The 23294-nt window shown below is 37.3% G+C and overlaps 1 protein-coding gene across 3 annotated transcripts in view; it reads right to left on the bottom strand.

The window, feature by feature from the left end:
* Positions 1-8: 8 nt before the first annotated feature.
* Positions 9-23294, bottom strand: part of LOC134804205 (probable nucleoporin Nup54) — a 42900-nt gene continuing 19614 nt past the window's right edge. For 2 of the 3 annotated variants that reach the window (XM_063777166.1, XM_063777165.1), the window contains exons 11-12: positions 1941-2028; positions 10-255 (exon numbers count right to left, since the gene is read on the bottom strand). In XM_063777166.1, coding sequence (XP_063633236.1) covers positions 122-255; positions 1941-2028 — 222 coding nt within the window. In that variant the 3' untranslated portion in view covers positions 10-121. Of the gene's footprint in view, positions 256-1940; positions 2029-23294 lie in introns of all 3 variants that reach the window. The other variant, XM_063777164.1, reaches the window with a different exon arrangement.

The raw sequence follows: 23294 nt of genomic DNA, 5'->3' as shown, positions 1-23294 counted from the left end.
AGTTACTGTTTTACACTCTTCATTCTTCGTAGCTCAGTCTAATTTGATCTTGATTCTCTAATGGCGTGTGGCAATCATTCAACATGGGTCAAATTAGCAGTCATAGCCATGAGGTGATTCGCTAGGCCCGTACTAGGCGGGACATGCCTTCCGCGATCGTGTTTAGCGCGTCCAAGTCCTTCCGTGCCGTGTCTAGGAGGTGAGCCATACCGCGCTGCTGTAGCGTCAGGAATTGTTTCAAGTCTTCTTGTGCACCTGGTGGGTAAGAGAGAGAGAGATAATAGCGCAAGTTGTGGTTCATTTACACGCAAAGACATGTTTGTCTACCTACAGTCGCTTATATAGCTTCATTCGTAATTCTTAGGTATAGCAATTTCCAAAGATACCTATGATGCTGTTAGTACGCGGAGACAGAATTGCATTGTTACAGACGCTCATCCATTATGCCTAGGCGTGGGGATAAAAAAAATAAGTACAAATACACAGGCCTACTCAGACGAGGTGATTCGCTCAACCCTAAGTACCAAGTATGGCCAAGTCGAATATGCAATTTAAAAAGTCTTTCATGAACTTTGCTAGAAATTATCAGAATCAAAGATAACAGGCAGGAAGAATAGACAGGAGTACAGCTCCATTGATTCTTTCCTTAACACATTCATTGCCACTAAGTGCTACGGGTTACGCTCGTAGCGCGTAGTCACGGTTTTGCCGTATGTAGCGCGTAGTCGCTACGAACAGTGTACCCGACAGTCGGGTTCTTGGCCCTGAATGTGTTAAAGTAAAAACAGGCTTCCCGGATTTTCCTTCAAAAACTACACGTATTGTTGCTTTCGTGTACACACAGCTGTAAAATAGGATATGTTTGAAAAGATAAGATTAGATATTAGATCGATCATATGAACATGATGATGTCATTCTGATTTGCCCTTTAAATTATAGGTATACGGGCCACGTCTGCAAGATACGTATGGTACAAATTCTATTTTTAATCCTCATGCAATATCGTCATCTATTAAGCAACTTTTTAACTCTGGTGTCATTATGACACCTTAACTTCGTTTAACCCTCTTAGAGTCTGTTTGGAAAGAGAAGAGTCGTGGAATGTATTGGGCCCAATACATTCCACGACTCTTCTCTTTCCAAACAGACTCTATCATAATTCTAGCGTGTAAGAATGCTCCAATCACAGAATGTCTAACTTTTGTTTTGTCGAAATACTGCTATACTTATTATTCTTTAGTATAATTCCCATTTCCTGCAGACCTTTAAAAATTAATTGTAATACGACGTAGGTGTTTGCTCTGACCAATTCATGTATGTACATAGGTATGACAATGAAGTCTAAAAGGTTAATCAAATTCTATGCCTTACCTTAATATAAGATAAGACTTAATATAAGATATTACTTTAATATAAGATATGATTTACCTTTAATATAAGAAATAAACAAAATGTGAAATGCGGTACATTTAATAAAATGGTTAAAGAAACCATACCGATGTATCTCTTCACAGTAAGGCTAACCCTATATCTTTTTTTTACTTTTTCTTTTAATTTTAAAAAAACATTGTTTTTAATTTGTTACGAGACTCACGGTGTTATGTCTTTGCTAATAAGAAAATATGTACCGTAAAATACACATTGAATTTTTAAAATATATACAATGTTGCCACTTTTCTCTCTTAATAATTAAACACGTCCAGCTATTAGTTGGAGAACAGAGTTTAGTTATACTACGGTGAATTTCATTATATTTTAAAAATGCAAACTTGTTCCATTAAGTCTAATTTATATTTGTTAGCTTCTGAAATGAAAGCAAGCACACAACAATAAATACGTAGTGTGTGTGTGTGTGCTGTAACTTGTTTTTCGTGAAACACACAAAACCTCGACAGCCAAGCCAGTGCGAATTCTTGCATCGACCCGCAAAGATAAGTTACCTGGATCTAGTTGGTACCGCTCATGGGACCCGCCGCCGATGGCGCTCCGCTGCAGTCGCACAGCGCTCAGCAACTCGTTCAGCCGGCCCTGCGCCAACACAAAATAATTTAATCATATTAGTCAGAAGTCCCACTGTCAACCATAATTGATGTTCGACACCTGAAATGTCACGGATCATTCGGCTCGTCTCTAACGCATACTTTTGTCAAAATTTGCTGGTCCAAGCACCAACGAAAGTCGAATGTATACCCGACAGTATATAACTAAATAGTTTACCTTTCTTAAATCTCTATATTTAGGGCCGGATTTCCATCTAAGCCCACAAGGCCCGGGCCTAAGGGCCAGGCAACCAAGCAATGGTTTTCAGATAGAGAACGAGGCCCCCCTACATTCTAAGTACCATACTAATTATACAAGAACTATGCACACATGTATTGTATGTATGTATAGGTACTATGGAAGTTAACAAAATATAATATTGATAACGACACTTGGAATAGTTGGAATCGCCGTCTCTTTTTGCAGGATGTCACTTGAAAGAAGTTGTAACGTTGTGTTTACTTGAAAGCAGCTGTGGAAAGCTTTCAAGAGAATCACCCTGCTGATAGAGATGCATTACGAGTGCCTATGATATCGTTTAATGTCAATGTTTCGCCTCGACAAGAGACGAGACGATGAGAAATTTATTGGGTTTAGATATTCTTAATTGTAACAAAGGCATTAATATTGAAAAAAATAATTATCCCTCGTATCAAATTTTACACTTCATTAGTTCGTGTATTCGGGCACTAGGAAATCGGAAGGATGTGCGTTGTGTTAATATAGTCTTCGATTACCGTGATAGTTACCATGAAGTAAGATGAACTAGACAAGTAAGCGTTCCCGTATATCGGTGGCCGAATCACTTTATGCACACATACCGCAGTGTACAGACTATGATCAGTCGTTTTGTAAACTACATACTCGAATGACCTTCATGTGATATCTATGCTCGTGTAACAAAAAAATGTCGTATTGTGCAATGTTAAGCAGAAAGTAATATTTTATAATACATATAATCTGATAAACAAAAAAACTGTTTGGCGTTATTTACGTATGAATATTAATAAATTTAGATTTCATGTTTAAATTAGAACTTAGAGTTCAGTCTTGTGTTATCCTGAATGTCTAATAACTTTCGCTAGGTACCTACTCAAATGCTACGGCAAATTTAGCCCTTGACTCGAGTATGATAAGAGATTTTAATATTTTTTCAATAATTATTTACAGCGCCATTCAGTGTTATGTAGCTGTATTAGATTGGTGTTAGGCGAGCTTTTGTGAGATAATTAAATGCATACCGTGACTACTTTTTTAAAAGCTCGTATCTTGTTCTGTCAATCAAAAGAAAAATGTAGTAACTAATGTATATTGCATACAGAGTTACTGCGTTTTAACTTGGAGTAGCAGTACGATATATGATAAAAAAACCGGGCAAGTGCGAGTCGGACTCGCGCACGAAGTGTTCCGTATCATAATGCACAAAAAAACCGGGTAAGTGCGCGTCGGACTCGCGCACGAAGGGTTCCGTACCATAATGCAAACCCATCAAGTACTGACCCCGCCCGACGTTGCTTAACTTCGGTCAAAAATTACGTTTTTCTACTAGTCGACTGTAATTCTTGAATTAAGATTTCTTATACCAAACTGCAATTGGGTATTTTTAATGTATGGGCTCCCAACTCAACTATAATATTCATATCGATACAGTTTAGTCAACTATAATGAAATTGACCAATCACAGCTCGCCGCGATCAAGAGGACGAAACAAAACCATAGCTCAAATTAATTATTTTAGGTTGTATAGTAGAAACAATTGGTTCATAAGTCAGAAACGCACATGTGACACCCTTAATATAGCAACACCCATAGACTACGAAAACCACTTAGTGTTGCTTGTTAGTCTCCATAGGCTACGGTGGCCAAAATCGAGAAAACAACTGTCTAAAAATTGAATTTAGCGCGGAGCAAGTACCAGAGCCCCATGAGTTACGAGAAGGTGTCGTTGACCAGCCTGCCGTAGGGCGCGGGGCGCGGCGGCCGGGTCGCGTACCAGTATGAAGGTATCGCGGCTGTTCGCGAATCTTAGCTGTATACTTTTGGTTTGATTTGTTTGTATGATTCTACTAGTTTAAAGTATTATTTTTGTTGACTAGTAGAAAAAGTATTGTATACAATAGCGATATAATCAAGCTTTTCAATCTCGTACCTTACTTAGGCAACTCAGCAAGCTTCGTTGCCTAAACGCGGTACTCGACTGAAAAACTCTCTATTATATCACGATTGTATAAAATACTATTGTTGTATGGGAGTCCCACTTAAATCTTTATTTTATTCTGTTTTTAGTATTTGTTGTTATAGCGGCAACAGAAATACATCATCTGTGAAAATTTCAACTGTCTAGCTATAACGGTTCGTGAGATACAGCCTGGTGACAGACGGACGGACGGACGGACGGACGGACAGCGGAGTCTTAGTAATAGGGTCCCGTTTTACCCTTTGGGTACGGAACCCTAATAACATTGACTTGATATTTTAGACCGTGGCATATGTTACCTACAGTTAATTCTAGAAATTTCAACCGGTAACAGTACCCTATTGGTATGGAAGGTTACTACCAATCAAAGGCATTCTGTAATTGTATGCCGTGTTGTAACTTAACTACTTATGAATGTGTGAGTTAGGCGACACTGGTCTTCATACTAAAAAGCTGTCATTTCATATCGACTGGTTGGAATGTGTGAGTTTGGCGACACTGGTTGGAACAGTTCCTAATGAAGTAAAACTATTTTAACGTAATATATATCATAAGATCATAACCATGTGCACTGTGTTTAGGTGAACAGCGCGGAGGGCCAGTAAGGGTTTATTTCCAAAGACCTCGTGTTCGAACTGTAGGTAGGTAGTGATACAAGAGCATCAATCACACTTTGAAAAGCTCACCATAAAGTGTTATATTTAGTTGCGCCCTCGAACATAAGTGGTTTATTGCGAATCATTTATTAAGCCTTCGAAGATTGAACTGATACGATAAATAAAAGTCTAGACTGATAACTTTTATCTCAATGCCCTTTCGATAGTACAATGACATGTGAAAGTTTCGGGGCGTGACAGACAGCCAAAACCGACGTGTTATTATGTAATTTATTTTTTAAGTAAATAACTGAAAATATTATCAGGTGCCGGATTACACCAGATTCAAGTAATAAGGTTGTCAAAAGAAAAAACAGAAAATCCTGAGAAAAATTCGATATAATCCTACAAATACACACATTTTCTATACGGCCATTTTTCCAAACTAAATCCTACAATATTTATTTGTCCTATAATATTTATTTATTTATTTTATTTAATTTCCATTTTTATTCAAGATTCAATTACTTTTAATGTTTATAAAAACACGTCAAAAATAAAACATGTTACACACAAATAATGAAGTATATGATAAAAAAAATTACAATTCTTTCTCTTTAATTTTCAATATCTTTCATTTTACATCCCTTATTTTCTGGAGCCTTTTGTGCCCCACTAGCCTCTTGACGCGCCTTTGATAACTCGCGTAGCCTTCCCTCTCCTCCCACCCCCAAACTTTTAGCTAGGTTCTAGTCGTTGATAGAGTTTTCTGAAAAACCCTGACACTCGTCAAGTCCCCCCGCAGTCCTGACAAGGAATCAGAAATCGTGACGTATGGCAACCCTAGTCTTAGGTGACTGTCAGGCCAATTCAAACGTGCACTGATTTTAACGCGTTTGGAGCTTTTGCTATATTAATTATACGCAAAATTCTATTTACTAAACTGTCTTTTTATATCCCATTACTAAGATGACAGGGCAATTAGGCAATTTACTACCCAATCATCCCACTTTTGTAATTTGTACTAATTTAGTACGAATATTAAAAATCGGTTGGCAAATGAAAGGTAATTTTATATCTACGATATAAAAATGAGGCTAAATCAGGTTAATAATAAGTAAACAACATGTAGAACGTGTCGGCAGTTCTTTCTAGATTTACTAATGAGCCCGAAATATATTGTAGATTAAGTAAATTAGGTAGACCCCTAATTGCCTCAGCGCGTGTGGTAAGTGCGAGTCGCATTTATCTGCCTTACCAGTTTCAACCGGATCGCGTTACATTTTTGTCTAATGCTGTTTGTGATTGTCGCCGTCATTGTAGCAGAGTTATCTTTGGCAAGCTTGTCCGCGTTTAATGAATTCAACTTTAGCATTATTTAAATAAAGTTTATTTTTCAACTTCTCGCAACACTGTGATGTGATTTTGCGAAAGTTTCCGTTTGCTTATACAACGCTTGGTTAGATGTCACCGGTGTTTAAATGGTTTCTTGGACTTTGAGATGGGTCTGCAATGTGTGCATCTTGATGACCTCTTTACAGTTTAGGTACAACGAGTAGATTACTTTTACGAGTATATTCATTACCTGCATGCCAAGGCGAACTCATTCGGTTTTGAGGTCATGAATCATGACTCATGATTGTCATGAAATAAGTATCTGCTTAGGTATATATATAATTTGCATGCTACTTTTAAGCTGCAAGTCTTCGTAGATCTGAGTTAGTCGTCTGCATAGATCTGATGCCTACATTAGTAAAATCAATCTATCTGAAACTGAGATATTGCGGGCAATCAAAATAATGGACGGTTCTAAAAGTGCTGGCCCAGATGGCATCCCTCCCGTATTTGTGAAACGTTGTGGTTCAGCTCTGTCTATGCCTCTTTCTATTATATTTAATAGGTCACTTTCTGACGGATGTTTCCCTCTTGCATGGAAGGAGGCTCGAATCGTCCCAGTTTTTAAGAAAGGAGATGAAACCGCGGTGCAGAACTATCGCCCAATTTCAATTTTATCGTGCTTTTCCAAGCTATTTGAGTCTCTTATACAACCAATACTTTCAGGGCTAGTAGACAATTGCATTTCAGACCATCAACATGGCTTCAGACCTGGTCGCTCAGTAGTAATAATAATAATAATAAGGCGTAGGGATGTGACGACCCCATCGCCCGCTGGTTTTACCAGTGCAATCAGTCAACGCAGGGCAGCTTGTGGCGAGCTGTTGGGGATTAGCGACCTCACGTACCCGAGTGCTCCTGGAGAGTTCTGTTACCCGCAAGGAGGGTGGGTGGGACAGGATTCTCTGCCTCTGGCTTGCCTTAGCCGGCCGGCCAGAGTGGAGTCGTTAGAGCTATAAGCTCCAGGGGTGGAAGTGAAATATGCATAAGACGCGAGTTGGCACAGTGGCTGTTAACAGCCACTGGGTAGAAAGCGGCGCACACCTCTCGACACCCCTGAGCCGCTCACACCGGTGTTGCCCTTGAGCCATCCTAGATGTCGCTTTTTGAGGGGGCCCATCTTGTGAGGGCGAGTCACCGTCTGCCGGAAATAAAATTGCATACCGTTTTATTAGGCAGGCGTCCGGTTTTTTACCCCATAGCTCAGTTCTTAGTCCATCGCTTTCACCCAATAACCTAGTTCATTTTAGATTCCATCAACTCTCAATAGTCCTTACACCCTGGCGGGTGCTGCCTCTGCGTGCGTCCCATGACACGGGCAAGGGCAGCCTCCGCTCGGTGTACCCCTTACATTTCATTAAAGTGTCAAAAGGGCCTCTACGTGTTGGCTTCGGCTCCGCGCACGCCTCCCAAAGGTCCGGAACACCATTGTTCCGTGATGGGAAAGACATAATAATAAAATAATTCGACCAACTTAGGAGGCAACTTAGGCTTAGGGGTAGTGTCGAATCTGGTGCCATTTGTTTCTGACTTATGCCAGCGAGTTGACAAGGGCCTGCAAGTCGATATTGTATACACTGACTTTAGCAGCGCCTTTGATAAAGTCGATCATGCAATTCTCTTACAAAAGCTTAATAATTTTGGGGTGGGTGGTAATTGGCTAAAATGGTTCAAGTCTTATCTTATGAATAGACCGCAAAATGTGGTTGTACACGGCTATAAATCAATAACCTATCTTGCCGGTTCGGGAGTACCACAGGGTTCTCATCTGGGCCCAGTGCTGTTTCTGATATTTATAAATGATATTACTGATCATATCAAGCAATCCAGCTATTCCTTGTACGCACATGAACTTAAGCTGTACAGCTCGGTGGTATGTGAATCCGACGCAAAAATGCTACAGAGTGACCTTAACAATATAGTGTCTTGGTGCAATAAAAATCGTATGAGTCTCAACGCAAAAAAGTGTTTTTTCATTAAATATTGCAGGAAAAAAAACCGCTTGAATATAGGTACGAGATAGGCGGTGTTACTTTAATGGAAGCTAATGAAGTCCGCGATCTTGGCGTAATAATTGATAGTGAACTTAAATTTAATGCTCATATCGACTATATAGTAAAGAAAGCTGCTCAGATGCTTGGATTTATTAAAAGAAATTCCACTGGTTTTAAGGATCAAAAAACTAAAATAATCCTTTATAACACGCTAGCACGCAGCCATCTCGAATCAGCCTCAATTGTTTGGAGTCCTTTTTATCACATACATTCGCAACGAGTTGGGAGCATACAGAGGGCTTTCACAAGATATCTTGCTTTTGGTACTCCAGGCTTTTCGCACAGAAATACTTACGACTGTCGCCTCGCCAAATATAATATGAACAGCCTGCGCGATCGGCGACGAATGTTAAACCTCTGTTTTCTGCACAAGGTCGTAAATGGACAAATCAAATGCAGCAACCTGCTTGAGAGAATTTGCATAACTGCACCTCATAATTATCCTCGGCGTCCCATAACGAAACCTTTCTCGGTGCCAGTAACTAGGACCAACCTCGGACTGCAGTCTCCCATGGTACGAATTTGCGCTGCTTACAATGCCTTTATAAAAGAAAGGGATGACATCGACTTTTTTCATGACCGTTTGCCCGCGTTCGAAAACAAAATAATGGGCGAGAAAAATAAAAACAAGTAAATAAGTAAGTAAATAATAAATAATTTTATATCTTGTTGCTCATTCTTTCATTATAAATTATAAAAGAAAAAAAAAGAAAAAAGATCCGTGTTGTTTGTAGTTTTATAGTTATAAATAATTAGTATAATTCTTAGATTTAATTGTATAGTTTTAGGTTAAGTTTGATCTCACTGTAACACTTTATCAATGTTATGTACTCCATAATTGTCATATGTATCAGTATTTATTACCTTGTAAATGTTTTTAGCGTAAGTTATAATATGTACTTTAATAAATAAACAAAAAATAAACAAAGTCTTATGGGAATTGGATTCTCGAAATAAATAAGCCGACATTGGCAAGTGATTCGGCACTACACGAATACACCTTACGAGGATTTACTACTTATGTTACGTGTTGACAGGTTAAGGGACAAACTCAGATCGCTCACTGTGGTCAATAATATCACTGGCGTATCGGACGCCTAATTTGTCCAAAGCACACTGTTAACCTCTCGTGTGCCGTGATTTTTTTTCTAATATTTTCCTCGTACGCGGATCCGCGCTCCGGCATACGAGGGCTTAAGGGTCAGTTGCAACGTTAAAACATTCGAGAAATGTGTCCACTAATTGTGGTTGGTACATCTGGCCCTAAATGTATCTACTTATATTCTCTATATTTCTGATGGTTTGGGAGTAGTCAGGAACCTCTAAGAAACAACAAAACGTATCATCCTACGTTTTGTATACTGGAAGCAGTTATGCATCGCTCCCATACATGACCCAATTTTTTTTTATTAAGCTATGAGCTTCATCACATATGATATTTGAGTAATTCTAAGCATTTCAAGCCTGGGAGGCAATAAGAAGCGTGCGTCTAGTCGGGGAGGGCGGGGTACAAAGATGGCCGCCACCCGTCATCATTCAAAAAAATCTGTTCTGGTCCTGGTGGCTACTAGGGCAAGTTTGGTATTATTTTCGTATAAACCGGAGACGTAGAATTCATTGCTAATATTTGTTTTTTTTTTTTCAGTTTCATAGTAATTTTACAAGAAAAACGTAAAAAGATGAAAATTTAGGATGGAGATTTTTGCTTTGAGAGCTAATAACTTATGTATATAAGTTCGTTTTTTTTAGCATTAGAAAGAACTCCACAGAAGCAAGCGTGCAGTTTTTATCAGGCTCTTTAATTGTTAATAATTATTGAATTATCTAATGTAGCATGGTCAATACATATAATTTACTTCAAATTATTACCGCTAAAAGTGCCGGATTTGGAACCACAAGCTTACTTCTGCGAAGTTCTTTCTAATGCTAAAAAAAACGAACTATAGTGGCCAAAAATAACATACAAAAAATACAATAATAAAGCGCAATTCATGCAGATTCTAAACATATACACGTTTAGTAATATACTACTGCAAAAAGATGCCGAAAAAAATATTAAATGACCGCAGGGCGGGCAGTTGGACTCTCGCTAGGCGGCGTTTATCTTACAAAATAGTCGAGTACGAGTATCTATTAGGGTTTCTGCTCGAGAATTCTCGAGGCGAGAAATCTCGAGAAATTTGTCCTTCGTCGGGACGAGAAAAAAAATCTCAATGCCTCGAGAACTCGAGAAATAAATCTCTTGTGATAAGTAACAAGAAACACACATATAGTGTATTTCTTTAAGCAGTTAAATAAATGTAAACTATGTTTTTTTTTTACATTTTCAGGTACCTACCTAGCACATTTATTAGTTAACCAACCAAATAAAGAACTGCTTTAATCAATTTTACTTTTAAACTACTACCATTACAATGTAAAGGTAGTAAGGTCATGTAAAGTTTACATGTCTAAATAATTTGTCTCGTTTTAGGTTTATTACTATAAAGCGTTTTTTTAGCATTAGAAAAAAGGTCAACAATTTTGACGTGTCTTTTTATTGACAAACGCTTTAAAAAATTAGTAAATGTGACTTATGAGAGCAAAAGGATATAAATGATCGTATATGATTTACAATTCTTGTATATTTGTCGTGACTGATTTTTCAAATGTGTTTTTCATTAAAAATACACGCCAAGATCGCTTATTTTCTTTTTACACTAAAAAACGAATTATATGGCCATGTAATAACAAAATATTACAAAACTAAATTACTATTGATAAATCAAATCATCCTAGATATATTCCTATTAGAAAAATAGCACAATGTAAGCAGCTTCGAGGTTACGTTGAGTACGTATTCATATTACTTAGAAAAACTTGAATATTCTTGCTTCTTGCCTTATAAAATACCATATTGTGGTTTATTTACATTTTGTTAAATACCTAAAGAAATACACTATAGCATAATATCACATCGCCGGCGCGCACGCCTACACCTATACCTGGTCTTTTTGTTGTTGAATTTTGATTATTAAGTGCAGTTTTTGGTACTTAGCTATAAATTTGTCATTTGTTTGATTATTGATCTCACCTATGACTCCTATGAGTCTGATTTGTAATAAAGCAAAAAATTTAAAATGAGATGGTGTTTTTTGAAACTTTCTAAATTTCTCGAGATACTCGAGAAACTCGAGAAATCCTGGTCGAGAATTCCCGTGCCTCGAGAAATAAAAAAGGTCGTGAAACCAGAAACCCTAGTATCTATGTAGGTATGCTTACTTTGCTAGATTTTATGATGACGAATAAAATGCTTTCTGTATATTTAATGACCGTAGTATCCGGTACACAGACATAATTCTGTGTACTTTAATTTTCTTTTAATGCAGTTGCATCGTTTTTTGCAACCTGTCTTTCACCTACAACGAGTGAGCTCCAGGCACACACTTGCGACATCGGGTAAATCTGACCAAACAGGAGTTCATTCACTGTCTTCCATTCTTCAGCCTCAAGAAGAAGGACTGTGAAGTTTTTGGAGAAGCACTAAAGCTTGTCCCCAGACATGGACTCTTTTAAATATTACCCGAAGAGTGTGCTGGCGAAGAGCGGCTTCCATTGGAGGGATATTTTTTAGCTGTCTATCCCTCTTCGTAAATAGATATAGTCTGCATTCGTTGACTCGAAATGGTTCGTGTAATATTACACACGGTTGCTGCGTCGCCAGTTCATTTTTCTTTGAACTTGGCTGGACACGCTACCGCGTGTCTAGATAGTCTGCATTCGTTGACTGTTGTACAAGGGCCTGAGCTGAAAAATAAAATCATGGAGTCATTCTTACGTCATTCGCTACAAAATAGATTGTAACTATTTTATATTAAAATAGGTACACTGAATTCGTATCAAACTAGTTTATACTTACCGGTCGTACATTGTCATAATAAAATTCTGAATAAAAGTATCCGCTTCTCCTAATTTTGCGTTCAACAATGCCTTGAATCCGCAAGTTGCATCAGGGTAGGCATTCCAGGCATCAATACCTCTCCCATTAAAAGAAGACGCCGTGTCGCATCCTGTCAAGGCATGGAAAATTGGCAGTACTTCGGCTCTTTCTGGTCCTGTAAAATGTAGGAATACATTAGTTAGTATGCATTTACTGCGTAAATTTACACGTTTTCTTTACTAAGGGCATGGCAAACACGTACCGAGTGCATGGGCAATAGATTGGCATGGAATACAAGTATGGTTTTTGCCTGTACCCATGTGGATCTACAACTCATCTAATTCCGGCAGCTTTTGGTTTACACGAGACTGCTACGACCATCACATCTGTATCTACAGAACGAATCATAACTTTTTTTGTATGTCTTCGGCCTACAGCGTCAGCAACATGATGTACCATTCTAGTATCGGCCTCTTCGTGGTTACATGGCTCAATAATTCTTCTGTCCCGACTGAATTTACTCAAAACTGAATCTACTCAAAACCAGTCTTATATTTAGTAATGTAAACGTGTAAATTTCCGCAGTAAATGCATACTAAGTAATGTATTCCTACATATTGTAGGACCAGAAAGAGCTGAAGTACTGCCAATTTTCCATGGCTTAACAGGATGCGACACGGTGTCTTCTTTTAATGGGAGTGGTAAAAAAGAGTGCCATTGATGCATGTAATGCCTCCCCTGAAGCAACTTGCGGATTTAAGGCATTGTTGGACGGAAAATTGGCAGAAGCGGACACTTTTATTCAGAAAGTTATTATAACAATGTATGACCGGTAAATATAAACTAGTTTGATACAATTCAGCGTACCTATTTTAATATAACATAGTTACAATCTATCTAGTAGCGAATCACATAAGAATGACTCCAAGATTTTATTTTTCTGCTCAAGCCCTTGTACAACAGTTAACGAATGCAGAAAATATCAATTTACGAAGAGGGACAGACATCACACACAGCTAGAAAATATCCCTCCAACGAAAGCCGCTCTTCGCCAACACACACTTCGGGCAATATATCAAGGAATCGATGTCTGGGAATAAACATTAATGCCTCTCCAAAAGCTTCCGAGTCCTTCTTCTTAGGGCTGGAGAATGGAAGACAGTGAATGGACACCTGTTTGGTCAGATTTACCCGATGTCGCAAGTGTGCGCCTGGAACTCACTCATTGTAGGTGCACGACAGGTTGCAAAAATCGTTGCAACTGCATTAAAAGAAAATTTAAGTGCACAGAGTTATGTCCGTGTAAAGGAAACTGCGGACATTAAACTGTTTTATAAAAATATATAGAAAGTATTTTATTTTTGCATCATAAAATTTAACACTTTAAACTCTCGCATTTTGTACACATATTTAATTATACAAACGACTGAAACGTCGGAATTTAAGGTAAAAACAATGAAATTATATCGCGGTAGACCCGTTTGTGTAATTAAATATCATAAAATTTAACAATGTAAGCATAAGCAGATACTCGTACCTCGTACTCGACCTTTTTGTAAGATAATCGCCGCCTAGCGAGAGTACAACTACCCGCGCTGCGGTCAAGTAATAATTTTATGGCCATGTATGATATTTATGGCCACTATACAAAAGTTATTAGCTCTCAAAGCAAAAATCTCCATCCTAAATTTTCATCATTTTACGTTTTTCTTGTAAAATTACTATGAAACTGAAAAAAACAAATATCAGCAATGAATTCTACGTCTTCGGTTTATACGAAAATGATAACAAACTTGCCCTAGTAGCCACCAGGACCAGAACAGATTTTTATGAATGATGACGGGTGGCCCCCTCCCCGACTAGACGCACGCTTCTTATTGCCTCCCAGGCTTGAAATGCTTAGAATTACTCAAAGATCATATGTGATGAAGCTCATAGCTTAATAAAAATTTGTTGGGTCAACTTCATAACTGCTTCCGCTAGTATGGGAATCACGATACTAAATATTTGCTACCTATTCTACAGAATTATGATGTTTTAAGGTTACGGTCTTCTGTGATATTAGTTTACTTAGGATGTGACGTGCTATCAATTATGATATGAATAGAACTAACGCACTATACCATTTACCAAAATGTAATTAGTTGAATCAGAGTTCAATTGAACTTAATTTTATAAATCTTTAACAGGCACCGACTTCACAAAAGTTTGAAATGTCATTAAAATATTTGATGATCACAGTTTAACGTGCAATCCAATTGAAAACTTCCTTCTCTTTTTTTAAAACTGTATCTAATGAAAATGTATATCATTAATTCATTATTACTAATCATTAACATCTGAAAGTCGGTGGCCATGCAGAGGGCACACGACGAGATTAACATTAAGTAATGTAATATATCACGTAAAATCGAGGGATTTGTCCTAATCACAATCAGCCGTTAGATAATCGAATTGAATGAAAACATTCATACCACACGTGATATTTGCAATCATTCATTTCCTATTCGCCTAGGTCATTGATTTAGATAAGTACAGGTGTAAACAATGTAATATACATTATTAACCTTTAATCCTCTTTTTGACATACTTATTTTAACTTTACTTGTAATTAACTTAAGCCTGACCAGATTTTATTAGGCCTTCGCCATGTTGTAGATTTTCAGTGGAACAAATATATTTTACTGATAAGGAGATACTCTTTAACAACAGGCATTGAAAGTCACGAATGTCACCGATATAAACAAAAAGAAATGATTTCGCAATAGGGGGTATTACTGCAATGTTCTGCCGCCGGAGTGCAGCACTAAGCTAGCTAGTAAACCATAGAGTAACTTATACATACTGTGCCTTAAGCCGTTTTTTGACAAGTTTTCACAGACAATAAAATATGACATTGATGCATCAAGGCGGTTTGTTAACAAGGGCCTACCGGGAAACGCGAAAATCGAAATTTAGTTATCTGCCTCTTTATTGTCGCTCGAATACGCAAGAGTGACGAAAGAGAGGTCAGATAACGAAATTTAAATTTTCATGTTTCGCGGTAGACCCTCAGATTGTGATGGATAGTGGTAGTGGCGCCTCCTACTCAGAGTTTCTCATAATATACCCTATTAGCTTCATGCATAATTTTTTTGGATGATGTCATTCGAATCTACTTCCCAAGAGATTCAAATGCTTCTAATTAATATTAAGGTAATATTTTTGACATTGTATTTAGTATGTTTATTATCCTCTGACATTTTATTTTACTGTATTTGGCTTTTACTTTTAATTTTTATTATGATTCGTTGATTGTTTTATATTTTTTTACTTAATTCTTAATTATTTTAATGTACTGTTATTATTGTTTACAATCTGACGATCTTTTTGTGAATTCATGTTATGTATTTGGAAACATTGTGACATTGTTAAATATCATGTAATTTTCAATAAGAAATAAATTAATCTATCTATCTATCTATTAACCTGCTATCTATTGTACCCCAGCAACTTTATCATACAAGCGCCCTGTGACGTCACATCACATTCAGTGAAAACGCGTTTATCCTAGTTAAAACTAGATTTCCGTGTCACCTGCAGTGAAAAATGTGAAAACGCGCATTCACTATTTAAAACTAGTTTCCCGTAAGGCCTCGGTGAAAGGGGTTTTTTTTTTGGAGGATTTTTCAGTAAAAACTAGATTTTGCCTTGGTAAAAAACTAGTTTTGATTAATTTTCAGTGAAAAGAAGTTTAACTAGACGCTGCTCGTAACATAAAAAAGTTTTTTTTTCGTATGTTAATACATACGACGATAAAGACATAGAGCGGGAACGGAGGGCTCTGTCGGTCCGCGCGAATATGATTGCTCACAAGTTTGCGCGCTGTACCAGGGAGGTGAAAGTGACTCTATTTAGAGCTTACTGCACCTCACTGTATTCGTGCAGTTTGTGGCTTTCATACACGAAACGGGCCTCCGAAGCCCTCCGCGTCCAGTATTATAACGCGCTCCGGGTGATGATGGGGCTGCCGCGCTTCTGTAGCGCATCAGGGATGTTCGCCGAAGCCAGGGTGGACTGCTTCTATGCCACTATCCGCAAGAGGGCCGCATCTCTGGTGCGCCGGAGTCGCGCCAGCCCCAACATCATCATGAAGATGATAGGGGACAGGCTGGACTCCCCTTATTTGCTGCGCTGCAGTCGGCTACATGTGCCGTACTCAGCGGACAAGAAAAATACGTAGTTTGTAGATATAGATGTAATATTAATTCGTAGTTTTAAGTACTAATACTCGTACATAATTTAGAATATATTTTTTTACTAACCAAGATATGAGTGTAAATTACTTGAAATAAATGATTTATTATATAATAGGTATTATAACAAGCTCAGGCTAGAAGTTACAATTTTACAGGTCTCAGGCGGCAACACTGACCAAATCCCCTCTGACCATTGATCAAGCGATAGCGATAACCAGAATCAGCATTTATTGTCAAATTCTTTTTACATGTAATTTAACGGTGTAACACACAACAAATGAATGAAGCGCAGAAACTTCAGGTCGGCTAATCCGGCATATAGCCCCCAGACAGTATTAACACCATCAAAGATAAAGAGATAACGGTCCACGTGCAGGCAGAGTGGGCAGGCAAGGCCGCGCGCAATCGCTTGCGATAAAGCAGTCTGCCGATAGCGCGCTCTTACTCACATGAGGGTATAGAACACTTCCTTTACACGTCGCATTATTGACCGATGTCCGACTAAACGATGTTCGTAAACTCTGACCACGCTTACTTTGCACAAATCAAAACAAAAACTTGATTAAAATAGAGTTTGAAGCAATGAGGGAGACTTTGATAGAATCTATAACGACCAACATTAAGCAGACCCTAATAACCGAGTTCCACTCAAAAATAAACGAACTTAAACTCGAAATATCTCATAACTCATCTACGTTCACACAGGAACAAGAGCGACTTCAGCAGAGTATAAATACAACTAGCGAGCTGATTAAAAAATTAGAAGATGAAAATGTAAAATTACGCACTGAGATAGATGACCTAACAAACAAGGTTGAACAAAAGGAACGAAAACCGACTGATATAAGTTGCCTAAACAAAACAATAGTACTATACGGATTGGATGAGTATCCTGAAGAAAATTGGTATGTACTTATACAACGTGTAACTAATGTATTTTGTGAATTCTTGGGCACAGATATTAATGCCTTTATCGAGGATTTGAAAAGAATAGGAAAGCGTGGATACAGAAGGCCTATTCAGATAGAGCTAATAAGCAAGCGTATGAAAAACTACATTTTACATCACAAACACATTTTTAAGAACACAGGCCTCGCTATCTCTGATTTCCTGGACCCCGAAGAATTGAAAAAAAGACAAGCTCTCAGGGATACCATAAAAGACGCGCGTAAGCGCGGCCTGCATCCAGTAATAAGGCACGACAAAGTATATATAAATGGTTGCGAATACGTACCACCTCCAACTATAGAACATGGTCAACGTAGTGCACCTGTTCGAAGTTCCAACCCCCACTCTCAGACAAGCGTCAACTCTCCAGTCACCAAAAGCTCATGCATAACTCAGCAATCTAACAACGAGCGAACGAGCACATCGACTCGCTCCATGTCCCAGAGCTCTCAGGTGACAAATGAAAGCAGCAAAAGTAATTTTCGCCACTAACAAAAACTTTACAGTCTTTTTTCAAAACATGCAGAGCCTCAATAATAAAACACACATTTTAGAGAGTTTTTTAGAAGAGCATCGCTTTGATGCGCTGTGCTTAACGGAAACCTGGATGACGTCATCGCAGCTTGATCTAGTTGATATACCGGGATACGAGGTAGCCACAGGCTTTAGCCGGAGCGAACATAGTGGAGGAGGAACTTGTATTTTGATTCGAAATGGCTTAGAATACATTGTAAGAAATGACATTAACAAAATATCTACTGAGTTTATATCTGAATGCTGTTTGTATTGAATTACTAAAGTTAAACACTATTGTTATATGTGTATATAGACCTGATAGAAATATTGAAATATTTTATAATTGTATAGAAGCCATATTAGAAAATATTAAATACAAAGAACAGAATAAACATATTGTAATAGGGGGCGATTTCAACATTAATATGCTACATAAATCTAAATATTCTCGCCGTCTATCTGATCTTATGTTGACCCTAAATTTGATTGAAATAGTTAAAGAACCAACTCGAATAACGTTAAACTCTGCCACTTGTATCGATCTAGTTTTTACCAACAATAAATCGTATGATACTTCAATCAGAGACTACGGACTATCTGACCACAAAAGCATAATTTGTAAATTTGAAAACCATCCCTACAATGTTAAAATCATACAAAATAAACCTTATATAACATACAAAAGAATTCATAACCAGAAAAATATGTTGGCATTTAAAAACGAACTTTCAAAAATCGATTGGAGTCAAATACTCAACTGTAATAATAATATAAACGATAACTACAACATTTTAGCTGAAATTTTAAAACATATATTAAATGAAGAAATTCCTGTTACACGCCTAACTGTAAAAAATAAACCAAAAAAAACATGGCTAACCCGGGGCCTAAAAATATCTTGTACACATAAAAGATTGTTAAAAATACATGCATGTAAATCAAATAGTTCAGTCCTTAAAATACATTATAAGCAATACACAAACATTTTGAAAAAAACAGTCCTACAATCAAAAAGATTAAATTACATAAATGAAATGCAAAAGTCAGATAATAAAACGGCAACAATGTGGAAAATTATAAACAATTTAAAAAATAAAATAAAAGTGAAAAAGAACTTAAAAATTACCATCATGCCTCAAAATATTACTACAGAAAATCCTGAACTTATTGTAAATTCCTTTAATGATTTCTTCACCTCTGTTTACGCTGGTCAGGAAGCTCATGACGAAAACCCAGTCGCCTCACGCGGTCGCCCAGTGCGTACTCCAGTTTCCTCGTCAATATACTTGTACCCAGTTTCTGAACTTGAGGTATTTAAACTTATACGCGGACTGAAAAACACGCTTAGCTCAGGAATTGACGAAATTCCTTCAAAATTACTACGATTTTGTGCTACTGAACTGACAACACCACTATGTATGTTAATTAACCAGTCTTTTAAAGAGGGAGAATTCCCGCAGCAACTTAAGGTATCCTTAATAAAACCTATACACAAGAAAGGGAGTACTCTTGACACAAACAATTATCGGCCCATAGCACTCTTGCCCACCCTTTCTAAAGTATTTGAAAAGTGTATGTGTAATAGAGTCTATAAGTTCCTGGAAAAAAATCAAATTTTAGACGAAAATCAGTATGGTTTCAGAAAGAATCGATCGACTACACTCGCCCTTACCAACTACACACAAGAAATCATGGAAACCCTTAATAACAGACGCCTTGCGGTTGGATTGCTCCTAGACCTCACAAAAGCTTACGATAAAGTTTCTCATGAGATATTACTTAATAAATTATACGGATCGGGAATCAGAGGCATAGCTTATGATTGGTTTAAATCTTATCTAGAAAAGCGCACACAACTTGTCCAAATAGAATACCTCAATCCATCTAACAATCAATTGGAATCAGTTCGGTCTAGTATAACAGAAATAAAAGGCTCAATCCCGCAAGGAAGCGTTTTGGGTTGTCTTTTATTTTTATTATATATTAACGACCTACCAAAAGAAATTAATGCTAAATGTACTTTGTTTGCAGATGACGTCTCTCTCCTTTTTGATTTTAAAAATAATGAAAATTTTAATTTAAAACTGACACAAACCTTAAATCATATCAATCTGTGGATGCGCGACCATAATCTAGCAATAAATTCAAACAAAACCAAATTGATTCAATTTTATCCTTACCAAAGAACTCCATTACAATTAAAATTATCGCTTAATAACACAGAAATTGAAGAAGTAGATAATTTCAAACTCTTAGGTATTACTCTCGATAACCATATGAACTGGAAAACACATATATCAAACACTAAAACCAAGATATCACAGTTTTTGTATGGACTCTTTACGCTTCGCAAAACCACTAACTTCAGTACTGCACTAGCCGCCTACTATGCCTTCGCTAATTCATGGTTCAGATATGGAATTTTAACATGGGGAAACAGCACAGATGTGCATGACTTGTTTGTCATGCAAAAAAAATGCGTTCGTGTGCTAGTCGGAATCCGAAATTGGGATAGCTGCAAACCTTATTTCATCAAACACGGCATACTCACTCTTCCATGCCTTTACATCTTAGAGCTATGCATATATGTAAGAAAAAACATACATTTGTTCAAAGAGATACAGAATAAAAGACAAAAATACAAACTTGAATTACCCCAGCCAAAATTAGAAATATACCGCAAAAGCCCTCATTATGCGGCAGTAAAATATTATAATCACCTCCCAAATTATTTAAAATCAGAGGAAAGTGACACTTCGTATACAAAGAAGTTGAAATCGTTCCTTGCTGAAAAAGCATATTATTCAGTAACTGATTTTCTCACTGACAGTTTTGTTAAATAATTTAGTTAATAGTAAATAAGTAAGTTTTGATCTCCTAAAATTATAAAGCTAGTTTGTAGTTTTTATTTGTTCTTAATATGTATTATATTAAGGAAATATGTGTTATATTAAGGAAATGTTTGCCATACCCTATTAGGGTCCATGAGATACCATTATTTTGTAACAACTTGTTTTTACCATGGTGCAATAAACGATATTCTATTCTATATTCTATTCTATTCTATTCAAAATTTGCTTTGTAGAAATCGTGTCAAAAAATAACTGTGGTCTACGTTTTTTAGGGTTCCGTACCGACTGGGTAAAAACGGGACCCTATTACTAAGACAGGACTAATATTGGAAGGAAAAATTGATGGCAAGAGAGGAAGGGGAAGAAGGAGGGTCACCTGTCTTGACAACATAAAAAAATGGACGAACATGGATAACGCAGCCACACTAGCAAGAATGGCTAAGAGCAGGAGAGAGATGGCAAAGGTGGTCGCCGACGTCAATTAGGGCATGGCAAATGAAGAAGAAGAAGATTACTAAGACTCCACTGTCCGTCTGTCTGTCTGTCACCAGGCTGTATCTCATGAACCGTGATAGAAGCGTAGGTAGTTCAAATTTTCACAGATGATGTATTTCTGTTGCCGCTATAAGGGGCTACCCGAGGTTTACATCGATTTTTGACAAGTTTTAAATCGTATCTCCTTTTTTTGCACTACGGATAGTATTATAAGACCAACGGTTATCGGTTCTTCAATCTTTTACCTACGGTTTTGTCTACCGGATTAAAAAAAAAAGAATACTTATTTTTTTATGAATTTTTAAACATTGTCTAAAAAAACGTTTTTTTAGTATCTGGTTTGCTGTGAAGGATCTTACATGTACGAAATCTACATATTTGGGTTCGTCTTTGACGTCTCGAAAAACGTATCTGAGTTTTAAACTAATTAGTAATTAACACAAAAGCTATGGCCAGAAAATCAGTTTTTTAGCCTAAAATTGTTCAACTTTGATGCCAAATATCTCGAAGACAATGAACTTTATGCTTACTTTATTGATACTATATTGCTTATAGCCGTTGCTGTTAATATAATAAGCTACAAAAATAATTACAAAACTAAGGGATTCAGATCGAAGGTCATTGGCGTGGGGTAGCCCCAACAAATACTAAAAACTAAATATAATTAATAAAATATTTATTATACTTAAATAAGTAGGGCTCCCATACAACAAACGTAATTCTTTTTGCCGTTTTTAGGGTTCCGTACCCAAAGGGTAAAACGGGACCCTATTACTAAGACTCCGCTGTCCGTCCGTCCGTCCGTCCATCCGTCTGTCACCAGGCTGTATCTCACGAACCGTGATAGCTAGACAGTTGAAATTTTCACAGATGATGTATTTCGGTTGCCGCTATAATAACAAATACTAAAAACAGAATAAAATAAAGATTTAAGTAGGGCTCCCATACAACAAACGTAATTTTTGACCGAAGTTAAGCAACGTCGGGCGGGGTCAGTACTTGGATGGGTGACCGTTTTTTTTTTGCCGTTTTTTGCATTATGGTACGGAACCCTTCGTACGCGAGTCCGACTCACACTTGCCCGGTTTTTTTTGCGTAATGGTACGGAACCCTTCTTGCGCGAGTCCGACTCGCACTTGCTTCTAAAGATTTTCTGGTGCTTTATTTCGTGCATGTATTGAAATACATAATTTATTTTAATAGTACATTACTGCAGACGCCGGGGAAGAAGGGCTTGCCGGATAGTGATACGAAGCCGGTAAGACCTTTTCACGGCTAGGCTAGGGTTGCCATAAGTGTTGGGGGTCAGACCGGGACATTTAAAGAAAACCGGCCAAGTGCGAGTCGAACTCGCGTTCCAAGGGTTCCATACATTACCCAATTTTTAATAATGTATTTTTTATATGTGAAACGCGAGTGAATTTAAAAAACCCGTAGGGGTCGGATCATAAACTAAGTAATTAGTCCGACTCACGCTTGACTGCATATTTCTAATAGATTTTCCTGTCATCTATAGGTAAAGAAGTATTTTGTGTATTTTTTTCAAAATTGGTGGGGGTGGTAATTTTTTGGCTATTTTCTAAAATAACTTCTAATCTATTTATTTTAAATAAACAAAAAAATATATTTGAGATTCTCAAAATGAGCTCTTTCATTTGATATGTAACACGATATAGTTTAAATAACATTATTTTTTAATTTTGTCATTTACCCCCCAAAATTGGCCTTCATGTTTAAAATTAATTCGTTTACGTAAGATGTCCGTCTTTGGGTCACGAATTTACATATGTGTACCAAATTTCAACTTGATTGGTCCAGTACTTTAAGAGAAAATGGACTGTGACAGACGGACGAGTGAAGTCCTTGCCTAAACACAAAACAACTTTTAACACAGTCATTCAATGCCAGCAACCCGCCAGTCGGGTTCTCTGTTCGTAGGCGCTTTTCACTACAAAGCCGATAATGCACATTATCGGCTACGAGCGTAGCGTGTATGCGTTGGCGCTGAATGTGTTAATTCTGATAATTATACAAAATATTGGTA

This window comes from Cydia splendana, chromosome Z (assembly GCF_910591565.1).
Source record: "Cydia splendana chromosome Z, ilCydSple1.2, whole genome shotgun sequence".
NCBI classification, from domain to species: domain Eukaryota; kingdom Metazoa; phylum Arthropoda; class Insecta; order Lepidoptera; family Tortricidae; genus Cydia; species Cydia splendana.
The sequence above is the reverse complement of the archived record's forward strand: the minus strand, read 5'-3'. Positions and strand labels throughout refer to the sequence as shown.